Consider the following 15,451-nt stretch of genomic DNA (forward strand, 5'->3'; position numbering starts at 1 on the left):
AGAGATTGGATTACTGGCTACAGGATCTGGTCATGACAGGATCCCCTTCTTCTATTCCTACAGCCCCTGGTGTGGGCACCTGTGCGTGTGCCTGGCATGTTTCAGGCTGACCTAGCTGGTGATTTGAACTGCATTGCTTTGAGAGACCCATGTTGTCATGAGCAACATATTAACCTTTTTGAGACTTTTAAATAAACCATTTTCTTTAAGGCATGATTTAACAGTATCTGGCAGTGAAGGGGCTAATGTTAAATCTTGGATGATGCCTGTTGCTCTTGGCTTCCTGCTTTCCTGCATACTCTGCTTAACTCTTGGCTGCTTCGAACATTTCTGTAAAGTAACAGGATGTGGAATAAGCAGTTATAACAGGCATTTTCTAAGACCCTAGCTTTCTTTCACTGGAGAGTCATTACTGTTTATTATGTTGGGTCTGAAAAATCATGGACACAATGTTGTGACATTCATTTGCCATCTTTGAATGAGCATATGTATGTTCTAGGTGCCGGGTACCTGGGTACGGAGATGACACGGCTCCTGCCTTGAGAAGCAGTATACACACCTGTTAACAGTGTTTCTCGCATTGCACTTACGCTTGGCTAGTTGTGCATCTAATGCTAATAACTGCAGATACTCACAGAATATTTACTGTGTGCCAGGCACTTTTCCTGAAAGGGTCACGGTTGCTTTCACTTCCTCCATCTTGGCTGTCTTTTCAGCTCTCACCAGTTCAATGACTGGGACTTAAAACTGCCAATTTTATATTCTCCTGAGCTCTCATTTCTCATTCAGTCATTATAATTTTTTTTCAAAACTTTTTTTTTTTTTTTTTGGAGAGGTTTTTGCTATAGGGCGCGTGCGCTCACCAGAAAGAGAGAGAGAGACAGAAAATGACAAATCACCCCCCAAGGCAAGGAGCCACGCTGCAGTCCCTTCTCCTCCATTCTCCTCTCGGGATCTTGGGCATGCATGCACATGCGCCCGACGTGAGTTTAAGCCACCGGGTCTGGGATTCGAACCATGGTCGACTACATAGGAGTCCAGCGACATAGCTATTACACCAACTGCTGGTCCCTATTCAATAATTTTTTTAAAAAAATAATGATTTATTTATTGAATTCCATTTGTTATTATTATTTTTTAATTTGACCAGAGAGAGACAGAAAGAGAAAGGGAAAGCAAGGAAGCCACTAGGTCTGAGACTTAAACTGCAGTTGGCCATGTGAGAATTCAGTGCCTTTAACCACCATGCCACCTGCCAGCCTCCATTCAGTCACTTTTAAAAAATTTTATTTATTTCCCTGATGTGGGAGGGGCTCTCCCATAGAATCCTTATACTACAGTCTCCTCCCGCCAGCCCAGATATGGGCATACACGTTTCTGGTGTGTACATGGATGCCTTGGGACTCAAATTGGGACTTTCCCATGTGGGCCCAGGATCACAGAGAGAGCACTGCATTACTACTGCACCCCATCTGCCCCCCAGTCAGTCACTTTTAAGGCCTGTTGCCCTTGTACAGGTGCCTCAGCTAGCGTTGCTCATTGTATTCACCTCAGCGATAGCTGCCTCAGCCTTGGCCTGTTGCCGTCTTCTCTACCTTTACATTGGCTGCCACTGTCCCTTACCACATCCTAACTGTTGGTTGTGGTATTGGGAGTTCTTGTGCCATGTCTGATATAGGTGACAGAGAAGTGGCTGCATTTAACCAAAGACACCTTCCAAGTATGATGGATATGAAGGACGAGAAGGAAGGAAGAGAGGAAATGCTAGAATTGGTGAGGCGGCAGGTAGCATTGTGAAGGGAAGTGTGAAAATGCTTCTGTAGTAGAGTGAGGTGGATGAGGGTGATGATTCTGAGGTGGTTTCCTATGCCAATCAAGAGGAAGAGGCATGTGATCATGAGGCATGCGATGGTTACTAAAGGTCACAGAGTGGTAGTGAGAAGACAGGTGATGGTGACCTGAAAGCAGAAAATGTCTTGGAGTAGGCTCACTTTGTCTTTGAAAGTAACTGAGAATTTGGTTTGTGTGCCATTGGTTATGTTGAAGTTAGTTATTGACGATGTTGATATATGCTGTCAGCACTATAAACACCCACTCAGTGCCATCAAAATCCTTAAGTCAGAATGTGCTTAAGTAGAAAGCAGATTCTATAAGGAAATTAATGATCTTTAAAGAAATTAAACTCTATCTTGTATATAGAAGCTTTCCAGGTAGTTCTGATGTGCAGCCAAGATTAAAATACTGCTCTAAGGAAGTCTTCATTTTTGTTTGACTCTTTTTAAGAATTCTAATTTGCTCAGAAATGTGATTCAGAAACATGACAAATCTATTTTGAAACTCCTGAGAGATATTAGAATAAAAATTTCAAATGCTGGCATGCTTAGGCTTTATTGTGAATCAGAGGTGTTGACATATGAACTTAGAACTGATCAGATACTTCTGATCCTCTTTTCTCTTATAGGTGAGAAATCATGGTTTTGGTCAGTTAGATTAGCCAAAGGAAAAGATGCTCCTCTGAATAGTATTCAGAAGCTGTATTGCAAGGAACCTGGATATGCTGGAATCATGAGTAGCATGGTTTCTAGTAATTCTCCCTTTGAGTACTTCTGTCCTTTTGGAACTCTTGAGGTAGGGTCCTGAGACCTACTGCTGAAGTTGCTCTAACTACAGATGATGAATGGGGCACTTTTTTAATAAGTCAGAAGATCAATATGGTACTCACAGGGGAATCTGTTGGAGATAAGTGAGGTATAGAACCTGAGGTATAGAACCTAAGGTGCTAGTGATGATAAAGGAGAAGAAGAAATTATGTTAAAAAGAACCAAAAAAGGATCTATACCAATTGGATATAAACCAGAGTCAGAATGTTAATCCTTGAAGTAACCCAAATATAATTGCCTCAGTGAATCTGTTATAGCATTGTGAATCAGGATGTTTTTGGTTAAGTAGTTCTTTTTAAAAAAAATTTCTTTAAAAAAATGAGTTATCTGGACCAGCAGTTGGCGTAATGGCAATATCGCTGGACTCCCATGTAGTTGACCATGGTTTGAGTTCTGGACCCGGTGGCTTAAACTCATGCCGGATGCGTGTGCGTGTGTGCCCAAGATCCCGAGAGAGGAGAATGGAGGAGAAGGGATTGCAGCGTGGTCAGCCTCCCTGGGGGGTGATTTCTCGCTTTCTGTCTCTCTGTCTCACTCTGTCTTTTTGGTGAGCTCACATGTCCTATAGCAAAAACCTCTCCGAAAAAAAAAAAAAAAAAAAAAAAGTTGTCAAACTTCAAAATACTGATGTGGAGCAACAGGAATTTTTGTTCAGTGCTGGTGAAAATGCAACGTGGTACAACCACTTAGGAAGACAGTTTGGTAGTTCCTTACAAAAAAACTGTTAACACCCAGTTCAGCAATCACATGGGTATTTATCCAGATGAGTTAAAGCCTTTGTTTTGGGGTGCATGTGTGTGTGTGTGTGTGTGTGTATATATATGCACACACACACACATATATATATACACATATATATGTAAATATAAATAAACATTTATTTTTTTAGAGGGATTTTCGCTATGGGGTATGTGCTCTTGTTAGAGAGACAGAGAGACGAAAGTGAGAAATCACCCCCGGAGCTACAATCCCTTCTCCTCCATTCTCCTCTTGGGATTTTGGGCACATATGCACTCACGCCTGGCATGAATTTTAAGCTGCTGGGTCTAGGACTTGAACTGTGGTCGACTACATGGGAGTCTAGCAGTGTAACCCTTATGGCGTATGCTGGTCCTGAAGTCTTAATGTTCTTGTAAAAATCTGCACACAGATGTTTATAAGCAGCTTTATTTGTAATGACTGGAACTTAGAAACAACCAAGATTTCTTTTAGTAGGTAAATACATGAATTGTGGTACAGTCAGAAAATGGAGTATTGCTCAGGGCTAAAAAAACAGGCTATCATACAGTGGAAAGACAGAGGAAACTTAAATGCTATTAAGTGAAAGAAGCCAGTCTGAAAAGTTTATGTATTATTTGATTGTAAGCCTTCTGGAAAAAACATTCTGGAAAAAATAAAACTATGGAGAAGAAAAAAATATCACATATGTGACAAGACTGGTGACATTTGATTACTAGTGGACTGACCATCTCTCTGTACATGCTCATACGGAATTTTAAATAAATACAATCTGTACGTGTTCTCTTGGAATCTCTTTTTAAAATTAATGATAGAATGTGCATGCACATTAAAGAGAGAGAGAAAAAAAGGGAGAAATAGAGAAGGAAGCATCCCCTATAGGGCTTGATCATGACATGATCACCTTTCTCCAGTTCTCGAACTCCCCAGGGTTCTGGGAATGTGTATGCATGTACCACATGCCCAGTGTGTTTTCAGGCTGACTGGGCTGGCGATTGAGCCATGGTCAGCATATGACTTCTAGCTTCACAGTCTACTATGCCCCTAGCTGTGTCACAGGAGCTGGGCCTGTAATCTATTGGGTCTTCAGGAAAGTCACCACATAATTTTTCTATGTAAAAATATTGGTAACCGGGACCAGCAGTTAGCGTAATGGCTATGTCGTTGGACTCCCACGAAGTCGACCGCAGTTCGAGTCCCGGACCCGGTGGCTTAAACTCACGCAGGGCGATGTGCGCGCGTGCCCAAGATCCCGAGAGGAGAATGGAGGAGAAGGGATTTCGGCGTGGCCATCCCCTCTGGGGGGTGGTTTCTCGCTTTCTATCTCTCTGTCTCTCTCTGTCTGTCTGGCGAGTGCACGCGCCCTATAGCAAAAACCTCTCCAAAAAAAAAAAATATAAGTGCACGCGCCCTATAGCAAAAACCTCTCCAAAAAAAAAATATATATATATATATTGGTGACCTAATATTTTTAATCACCCACCAGTATTGTCTGAGCATCTTTCCAAGTCAAATGTAGGTCTATGTAGTTTTTCCTAGGTCTGTGTAGTTTTTAATGATGACATAATACACGGTTGTATTATTGTTTATAATCAGTTGTGTATTTCACCCCATTCTTTTTACTGTTATAAACAAAGATAAACACCTATTTTTTTTTTTGTGTAATTATCATCTTAAAGTCCTAGAAAGGAAGTAACTAGTCTATTTAGAAATAAGTATTAGTAGTTAAATTTTTCTTTCCACAAAATGGCTGATTAGAAGTAGTGTTTAATAATTATAACCGTTAGTGTTTCTGGCACCTTTGGGCTTGGTCTGGTAGTGGGGTAGTCATTTTTTTTTGGACAGGTATAGGGCGTGCGTGCTCGCCAGAAGGAGAGACACAGAGAGACAGAAAATGAGAAATCACCCCTCAGGGGAGGTGGGCACGCCACAATTCCTTCTCCTTCATTCTCTCAGGATCTTGGGCACACGTGCCCGGCATGAGTTTAAGCCACTGGGTCCAGGACTTGAACCACGGTTGACTACATGGGAGTCCAGCGACATAGCCATTATGCCAACTGCTGGTCCTGTAGGGTGGTCATTTTGAAGACACAGCTGGGGATGGGGTAGGACATGGAAGGCATTTCTTTTCACAGTTTGCTTTGACTGATCATTAAGTTGCAGAGGACTGAATGGTTTTGGAATAAACTCTTCTGTTGTTGCAGACAACGGGATGGCCCCAAAGGTGACTTCGGAGTTGCTTCGGCAGCTGAGACAAGCCATGAGGAACTCTGAGTATGTGATAGAACCGATCCAGGCCTACATCATTCCATCGGGAGATGCTCATCAGGTACTGAGTGGGGCTGGGCTGGGAATGGAACTTAACAGCCTCTTCTTTTCAGCCTTTTTTCCCCCCCATATGCCCTATTGTGTTTGTAGGATTCTAGTTGTCAGCCCACAACCAAGCACATCTTACACGGCTTGATACAAGGGGCCTGCGTCTAGTAGGATCTCAACTAATGCTCATAGATTTGGTTCTGGCTTCTTCATTTCCAGTGAATTTACCCAGTTTTCAATAAATAATGGAAGAATTAAGTGGACAAATTGAGGGACAGAAACCCTGGACCTTTCTGTTGCTGACACACTCCACCTCAACTCCTCCTCCACCTCTTTTTCCTAGCAGAATTTCCTTCTCTGCCTTCCTTCTGCCCATCCAGCCTGCCCATCCCTCAGGCATGGCCATAAGAACAGTCTGAAAGTTGTCATGGATCTCTGCCCAAGAGTTAATAGGGATGCTGGGTATCCTGTCTCGCTTCTACCTTTGATGATCAATTCAATAAATGCTGTTTCCCTCTTAGAACACTAATTATTGTAATAGGAGAAAATCGGGTGTAGATAGGCAAAGATCCCATGTGATAAGGCCATCAGGCAAAAAAATGAAAGGATTCTATTGAAAGGACTCCTCTGAAGCCCTTCGGTCAGCAAGCATCCCACATTGAAGTCATGGCACTGTAGCAAGGATGAATTTAAGATCAAATTCTTGCCCTCACTGTGGTTGCAGTTTAGTGAGAGATAAAACCATATGTGCACAGTGCCATTCCTCCTTAGGTATTACATATGGCACAAAGATGAGACACAAAGATTTTCTTGGTCTTAGGAAACATACAGTTTGGTAATAGAGTTAAGATGTGCATGTGCAGATCTGTATTGCAAGGTAGACTGTGGTAAGTGCTATCAAGAAAATCTGGACTGAGGGAATGTGGAAATTTGAGGGTGAGAAGAGATGACAGACGGCTTCATGGGGCAGTAGAACATTTAAACTAGACTTTGGAGAATGGGTAGAGTTTGGATAAATAGAGCCACAGGGGTTAGAGGAAGAGGGAAGAGATTCTAGGTAGGAACATTAGTAGGAGCAGTCAGAGAAGCAGGGAAACTTTGAGTTATCTTCAGAAACAATGTGGTATGTTTTCCTGGCAAGAGGCAATGGGGGAGATAAGGCTGGTGTCCTGGGATTCTTCAGCAGCAGATAACAGAAACCTGCCTTGAGGTGTCTTTAGCAGTAAAAATGCTTTGTAAAGGTTTAGGGCCAGAGCCGTGGAATTGGTACAACTCTGGGTGGGAAATGGCCTTCCAGAATTACACACATGTTGGGACCTCAGATAGGGTGTCTTATGGAATCTGAGACAGGATTGTAGCTGGGCCTGAAGAACTGGGATGGGAGAATTTTCAGCTCTTGCTGTGTATCAGTTTCTCTTTCTTGGCCAACAGGGTAGCTGATACAAACCTGACCACTCTATATTCACATCTCTTTGTCTCTTACTTTCAACATACCAGATTTAGCTGGAACCTTAATCCCCAATCTAGAGCCTCAGATGAGAACTTCATTAGGTAACAGCTCGGCATTTACCCTTGCTTCCAGTTACTGTGTGTATGTGAGGTCCTGTGGTACAGACTTGAGTGAGGGAATCCAACATGATGGGGGTGGCAGATAAGGTTATTACTATGAGCTGAGCAAAGGTCCCACTCTGCCTGACCTCTTTTCCTCCCTAAAGGACCCAGCCCACTTTCTGTGACAATGTCAGGTGTGTGTTTGCCTGGTGATAGCCTCAAGATTGGACCTCCCCCTGGAAACATGGGATTTTCTCACCTCAGGAACAAACAGAAGGCCAAAATGAATAACCAGAGAGATTGGAGCAACAGCATGAATTTTAGGATATGTAGATATTTAGAACAGTGTTCTCAAGACATGTTCTGTAGCATACCAGTTGTGTCTTGTAAGATGTTCTGGAAACAAATGTATTAAGCGGTCAAGAAGGTCAAGAAAATAGGGAAAGGATCAGAACTTTTTTTTGCTAGAGGTTGTGTGTGCCAGAGACAGACAGATGACTGATGGAAAGAGAGGGAGAGGAAAAGGCAGCCTTCCCTCCCCCATGGAGAATGGTCATGTCCTAATCCCTTCTTCTCCATCTTTTCTTCCTTTTGGGGTTTTGGGCGCACATGCACATGCACTTGGTGTGTTTTTCAAGTCTCTGGATCTGGGACTCACACTGGACAATCAGCTGTCTGGGATCCAGCTGCCTCAACTCCCATGCCATGAAGCTAGCCCCAAACATTTTTAATTGTGATAAAAAAAAAAAAAGGGAAATTTTCCATCCTAAGCATTTTTAAGTGTTCAGTACTATAGTGTTAACTATAGACACGTCGTTACGCAGCAGGTCTCTTCTTCATTCTACTGTCAATTTAGTTTTGAGTATTTTACCAACTGCCTAGTATATTCCAATTAAATGCTATATATCTGGTAATATTTTAAGACTATGGAAACACATAATTAAAAGTTCCACTCAAAAAATGGAAGTACTTTGCAGAGTGGATTCATATCTTTTGGGAAGAAAACTTAACATTAATTATCAACAGGCAATTGTTCTAACTTTTGAGAATACTAATGCTGCTTCCAAAAACCTCCCTCTGCTTCTTTTCTTTCTTCACCCTACTAATACTATCTCAGGTGTTGTCACCCAGGATTTACAGAAAGCATAGCGTAATGCATGAAACCATCGATAATAGTACTCATATCTCAGGAAACACTCAACCGCTTTCACTTTGCTTGCTTATAGGTTGAAAAGGTGGTTGAGGTATAAGACCAAAAGTTTTCCTGGGTATCCACAAGTTTTCCAACTATTTTTTGAGTTAGTAGATGGAAGATGAAATAAGGGAAGATGATCATAAAGGAATTGCTAGAGGAAAAAGAATGTAAGCCTGAAAACAGCAAAATACACAACTGTTGACATATTTTGATCTGCAGCCTGAAGAAAGGGCTCATCAGCTTGGACTTAGTGTAAACATTTTCTCCTTCAAAAATAAAATCTTATCCATCACCACAAAATTCATGTACTATATTACTGAATAAAACCTCCCCTCAAAATCCATGAACTGTATCAGCTTACTATTCTGTTTCTATGGTCCAAGTTACTCATGTGACAAAAGGGTACCCACATATCTGTGGCCAAAAAAGAGTCATTGCCTTCAAACTAAAGATCTCTGAATCATCTTGGAAAAACAAACAAACAAACAAACAAACAAAAAAAAACAAAAAAAAAAACAAGTTATCATTCAAGAGACTGGTTGGGGCTGGCAGGTGGTGTGGTGGTTAAGGGTGCTGAACTCCCACATGGCTGACTATAGTTCAAGCCTCAGACCTGGCGGCTTGCTTTCTCACTTTCCCTCTTTCTCTCTCTCTTGCTCTGGCCCTCTCTGGTCAAATTAAAATAAACAAATAAATAAAGTTAAATTAAGTAATTCTTAAAAAAAATATGGTCATTTCATATTAGAGCTGACTGTAACTTCAGTTAATTTATAAATAACTTAAAAACTTATGAATGAAATATACCACACAACATCTGTGAAAAAGTGATTTTTTAAAAATTATTTTATTTAGCTTTATTTATTTATTTACTTTTGACTAGAGAGGGACAGAGCGTGAGAGCGAGAGAGAGGAAAATGAGAAAGCAAGCCACCGAATCTGGGACTCGAACTGTGGTCTATCATGAAGGAGTCCAGCGTCCCCAACACCACACCATCAGCCAGCACCCCCCCTCCCCCCCAATCATGTTTTAACTCTGGGCTAAAAATGACTAATACAGTGAGCTTGAATTTAAAAAATTAAGATTCTAAATAAACTGCTAGGGACTTTTACAGTAGGGGAAGGATCGATGAAACATTTTCTCTACATATATGATTATTAACAGACCAATATATCTTATTTGGAATGACAAGGCAAAAATAGTAAAACCACACTTTTCCTATTAAAAGTTATACATTATCTTCAGTAGGGATAGCTATCATATATGAAGAAACAAAGATGTGATCATCCTGTTGTACACCCAGGAACATTAGGACATCTGGTCTTAGAATGATCTAGTCATCTTCTTCTTCTCTGTCATCCTCAGCATCTTATTTCCTCTTCTCAAAGACCTTCTTCATCTTCTTCCCCTTCTTCATAGTCAACATTGTCTCTTCTTCATTCTCAATTTCTTCTTTCGTCAAATATGAGAGGCCCTCCCCCTCTTTTCCCTCTTCCAATTCTGAGCCTGCTTCATCTTCATCCTCATCCTCACCGTATTCTTCCTCCTCTCCTCTCCTCTCCTCTCCTCTCCTCTCCTCTCCTCTCCTCTCCTCTCCTCTCCTCTCCTCTCCTCTCCTCTCCTCTCCTCTCCTCTCCTCTCCTCTCCTCTCCTCTCCTCTCCTCTCCTCTCCTCTCCTCTCCTCTCCTCTCCTCTCCTCTCCTCTCCTCTCCTCTCCTCTCTTCTCGTCTTCTCTTTGCTTCTCTCTTTCCTGTCCTACTCTATCTAAGTATTTCATAAATACTTTCTATATCCTTCAGGGGACCAGGCTCATGTTCCTTTTCATCTCCATCTCCATTCTCATCATTCTCTCTTCAGAGTCTGGTGCTTTGTTACCTTCCTGATCAAATTCATCTAAGTACGTGGTTTGCTGCAGCAATTAAAAAATACTTTCTCTATAATCTTCCAGGTTTGTGATCTCACAGTTGAACAAGTCAAGACTTGTAAAATTTTTAAGGTTTTGCAGAGCTTCTACTGTACTGAGATCTTTGGTTTTGTTTCCACTTAGATTGAGATAAGTGAGATTCAGACATTTCTCCGCTAGGACTTCCAAGCCTCCAGAAATTATACTGTCACCAAGTTCCAACTTTTGAAGTTTATTTAAGTTGGGAAACCTGGCCATTGAACTTAGTTCCTCATTAGCCATACTCAGAAACTCTAGTTCTTTAAACATATCATTCAGGCCTTTAATTTCCCCTTTGACACACAGACAGGTATCAAGGATTTTGTCACCTTTTCCAGGGCTCTGTTCCTTAACTCCAGGTTAATCCTCTTCTTCATCTCCATGTCCTCCTCCTACTCTTCTGCCACTACTCTCCTCCCTTTCCCTTTCTTGCCTTTCCCACTACCTCCAGCACAAAAAATTTTAAAGATTTGGAAATGAATGAAAAGAAATGCAAATATAAACACCCACTACCACCAGATAGGTGTGGGGGAGAAAGAAGATAGTAAATGGAGTCCAAAGAGTTGAGACTCATAACTCGGCTACCCCACCTTCTGTTACACACACAGACACACGGGCACACACGCACACACACACACCTGTAGTTCCTTCTCCTTCAATGGCTGCTTGGAGAGTCTTGTTTTTTTAAGAGGTTTTTGCCATAGGGTCCATGCACTAGCTGGAGAGAGACAGGGACAGTGTGATAGGGAAAGTGAGAAATCATCCCCTGGGGGGATGGCCATTTCCACTCCTCCTGAAATCTTGGGCACACACACACATGCCCAGTGTTATTTTCAAGCCACTGGGTCCAGGACTTGAACCATGGTTGGTCATGTGGGAATCCAGCAATGTAACCACTATGCTATTTGCTAGGCCCTATTCAACAAGTTTCTTAACTGCAGGACTTCTCAGGGCTTTTAACGTGCTGATGTGCACTATAGCTCTAAGGAAGAGATAATTCATTAGGCATTTTCTGTACGTAAATGTCCATAATATTCTCATAGTTGTCTCAGTGTTAGGATAGGGAAATCTAAGTATTCCATAAATACTTTTGTCTGTTGATCCACAACCGCACTTCTCTTACCATGATGGATTAGAACTTGCTCCCTGAAGAGTTGAGAGGAAGGGGAAATCAGTGTATGAAGAGGAGAAGCCACAGATGACCAACTCTTGCATGTGACATACTTGAAGTGGAGGAAGTGAGAGAGCATGAGTTATGGTAGGGACAGTCCAGCTGTCTAGTCTGGGTAAGCATAAGAAAAGTAGAAGATCAGCCTGGAAAGGGAGTAGTGGCACTGAGGAAACTGTGGAGTCTGGGTACATTAATGTTAGATTTAGTAGGCAGTGGGGAGGTGAGGGTAGATGGTGAGGTTTAGGGTTGGGTTGGGTAATGGAATTCTTCCATTCATTCGTATTTATAGAACAGATTCACTAACTTCACAGGAATTAAACATTTCATCTTGACTAAGGACTGGATGAGTAAGTGGGGTGGCCAACGTAGCTTGGGCCTGAGTCATGGTATAAGTCATAAGTAGTTGAAGACTAGGCAGTGCCCACCATTGAAGAAGGGTAGATCCTGGCCCTGTCCTTGGGAGATTTCCTCTTTCTTCTGTCTGGCCCCTGAAATAAGCTCTTCTCTACCTCCTGTCAGTCCTGGGCCTTAGGCTTTAGTCTTAGGCTTCGTGTCCCTTGGATTCTCTGTTGGATTATCGGTGGTGTTTTTCATTTTCTGCCTTTCAAGCATTGGACAGCTGTCCCTAAGCCAATTTGGTGGCAGCCATCTTTCTCAGCGTTGGGCAGGATGGTGGTTCCTGTGACAGGAGCACATCACAGAGCAACTGATTTGGCTGTGCTATCAGTAGAAGGCTCTAGTGCTATTGTCTGGAATCAGGCTCTTCTCTGGAATGGGTCTCACTGGCTGAGCCCCAGCTAAAAACTGCCCACAGCTCTACTTTATATGTGAATCTTTTGCTTCATTGTGTGGAAAGATTTGACCTGCGACTGCTGCTGGAATTAGAAGTTGGTTTCTGGTTAAGGGTGTATTGGAAGCTTTATAGTCTTTATATTTCAGTTTCACTTTTCTTTTGCTTGGAATTAGGATACAATCTGTATGTTTACTAATAGGAAGCATTTTTGTAGCAAAGCCAAGTGTATCTTGATGTTCTTTATTTTAGGTGCTGTTTCTGAGTCAAATGTTTTTTTCTTTTTGGTCATCATAAGCTGATTCTTGGATACCGTAATTGAGTTTTTAACATTTCCTGTCTTTAGTGTTAGGTGTGGCTGAAAACACTCAATGCAGTTTCTTTTGGGAATGGTAGTGAGGCTGGCCAAACCACAGGAGATGTTCCATGCTTTCTCTGAGCTCTTCATCTCCTGTTAACAATTAGGAATATCGACATTGGATGCGTCCTCTCTAGATGAGGAAACTGAGGTTCTTATCCCAGACCACGTCTTCTCCAGCAACATCTTGAAAACACAAGAGTTTGAACTTGCATGATATTAGCCATCCTTCTTATTGTAGGAGTCACTGGTTCGACTTTACAAGTATGTTCTTACACTCCCACTGCCCTTCCATCTTCACTAGCCTCTGCTATTTCCCCTTTATGATCTGTCCTTTCTGTTGCTGTAGCTTAGTTGTCTGTCCTGCATGTGTGAGGGAATTGGGTTTTGTTTGGACCATGTTTTCTGACTACCTGCTTGGGGTCAGGTACTGGGACAAATGCAAATGGCAATGGTTCGCATATGAGACTATCTGGTTAGAGACTCTTGAGACTATCTGGGCTAGAAGCCAGTTTTGTCACCTTCTTTACCTTTGGCAAGTTACCTCAATTTTTTTTTTTTTTTTAATTTGCTATAGATCATATGTGTTTGCCCAAGAGAGAGACAGAGGGAAAGTGAGAAAGCATCCTCCCATAGGGGATAACCATGTTATAATCCCTTCTCCTCTACTCTGTTCTTGGGATTTTGGGCACATACAAGTGCTTTGTGTATTTTTCAAGCCGCTGAGTCCAGGACTTAACCGTGCAGTAGGCTACATAGGATTCATTTGCCTTAACCACCATGCCACCTGGCTGCAGTTACCTCAAATTCTTAAGTGTGAGTTATGCTCTCTGGTCTCAGTTCCATATCCATAAAAAGGAGATAGTGATAGACTGTTTTTTTTTTTTCTTGAAACTTTTTTTTGTAACTCAGTTTACATTCCTTCCCTAGGCATCATCACATCACACAAAATGCGATCTCCCATCCAGTACACACTGCATAGTGACTCAATCATGCACATTACAAAAAAATAAATTTCCAATTCTAGTTGCTAGAATTATTTCCACCCCTCTTTCTGACCCTCTGTCCCTTCCCACCCTCCTCTCACACCACCTCCGGTGTCCAAAATTGTCCTCCATTCCCTTCCCACCCACATTGCATTGATCACACAATTTCCTACATAACCTGACTACTTTCAAAGGTGAGTTCCCTCGTTACTACTAAGAAAACCAGTTTTAACTTAAATCAAAGAACCGCCAAGGAACTTTGCTTAAAGCCCGGAAACAGGTTAGGATTCTGTTCAAATGGTAGGTGCATGAACCTATCAGTCTCATATACTTTTATCTTCTGTTCTGGTTCAATTTTCCTGATTAAATTCTGGGATATAGTATTCAACTCAACTCCAGTCCCTATGATTAAGTTAGCTACTTTCTCAGTTTTTGGACTCTTATTTCCATGTATCTGCGTTTAGTTTTCCTGATACAGCACATTCTTGAGAACTTCTTGGAGGTCTGGTCTGGTGCTGGTAAATTCTTTCAGGTTTTGTTTATCTGAGAATGTTCTTGTCTTTTCTTCCCACCTGAAAGATAATCTTGCCGGATACAGTATTCTTGGCTGAAACTGCTTCTCTCTTAACACTTGGAATATATTTTCCCATTCTCTCCTCGCTTTTATTGTTTCTGATGAGAGATCTGCTGTTAGCCTGATGGGATGTCCTTTGTAGGTAACTTGATGTTTTTCTCTTGCTAATCTTAGTATCTTGTCTTTGTCTGCAGTTTTGGTCAACCTGGCTATAATGTGTCTTGGAGAAGATCTTCTAGGGTTGATTCTATTTGGGGTCCGTTGTATTTCCTGGGACTGGATCTTTGAATGCCTCTCTAGGTTTGGAAAGTTTTCTTGCAGGATTTCCTGGAATAGATTATCAATGCCCTTATGGGTTTCCTCACCTTCTGGAATGCCAATTATCCGGATATTTGGACGTTTGATGGTATCCAGTACTTCTCGCATATTATTCTCAAATTTTTGTGCCATTTTCTCAGCCTTCATGGTGGATTTTTCTAGGCCAGCCATTTTCTCCTCTACATCTGAGATTCTATTTTCTGAATGATCTAGTCTGCTTTTAATGCTTTCCAGGGAGATTTTGACTTCTTGTATTATAGACTTCATCTCTAGCAGTTCGGTTTGAGTCTTTTGTAAAGTGTGTAATTCCACTTTTAGATCTTGCAGGAATTTCCTCATCTCTTGGAACTCGTCAATCTCTTTCTCCTTTCTCTTTAGTAGTTCATTATCTCTCTTCTCTTCCATCTCTGTTAGCTTAGACATTATGAATGATCTGAATTCCTTATCAGACATTTCCATGATTTTCACCGAACTGCTTGTGGATGAAGAGTTACTCTTTTCCCTAGGAGGAGAGGTATTTTCTTGTTTTCCCATGTTTCTCGTGATCCGGCGGTGATTTCTTGTCATCTGATGAATGTTGTGTTTTCTTTCAAATTCTGGAGGTTCAGCCTTAATGTTAAGGAGCAAGCAGACAGAGGTGATCCAGAATCTCTTTGCTGTTCTATTGTGCTTGCTGGTGCAGCAGATTCAGAAGATAGTGGGGAATATTTCAACCCTATTAGTATTTGAATGTTTAGCTACAGTGATCTTAGATCTGTCTAAAAACACACTGAAAGGATATTGGAGAGTGAAGAGACAAGAAAAAAGAAAACGAGACAGAGAAAAACAACAAAAAAAGAAAAAAAAATCAAAAA

At 41.5% G+C, this 15,451-nt stretch overlaps 1 protein-coding gene and 1 pseudogene across 2 annotated transcripts in view; one reads left to right on the forward strand and one right to left on the reverse strand.

The window, feature by feature from the left end:
* Positions 1 to 15,451, forward strand: part of XPNPEP1 (X-prolyl aminopeptidase 1) — a 79,129-nt gene that overhangs the window by 13,495 nt on the left and 50,183 nt on the right. For both annotated transcript variants that reach the window (XM_006161614.3, XM_027765563.1), the window contains exon 3: positions 5,603 to 5,727. In XM_006161614.3, the coding sequence (XP_006161676.1) occupies positions 5,603 to 5,727 (125 nt within the window). The remainder of the gene's footprint in view (positions 1 to 5,602; positions 5,728 to 15,451) is intronic.
* On the reverse strand, positions 9,792 to 10,783 carry LOC102486545 (acidic leucine-rich nuclear phosphoprotein 32 family member E-like; annotated as a pseudogene).

Source organism: Tupaia chinensis, unplaced genomic scaffold, assembly GCF_000334495.1.
Source record: "Tupaia chinensis unplaced genomic scaffold, TupChi_1.0 Scaffold138666_1, whole genome shotgun sequence".
Classification (NCBI taxonomy): Eukaryota; Metazoa; Chordata; class Mammalia; order Scandentia; family Tupaiidae; genus Tupaia; species Tupaia belangeri.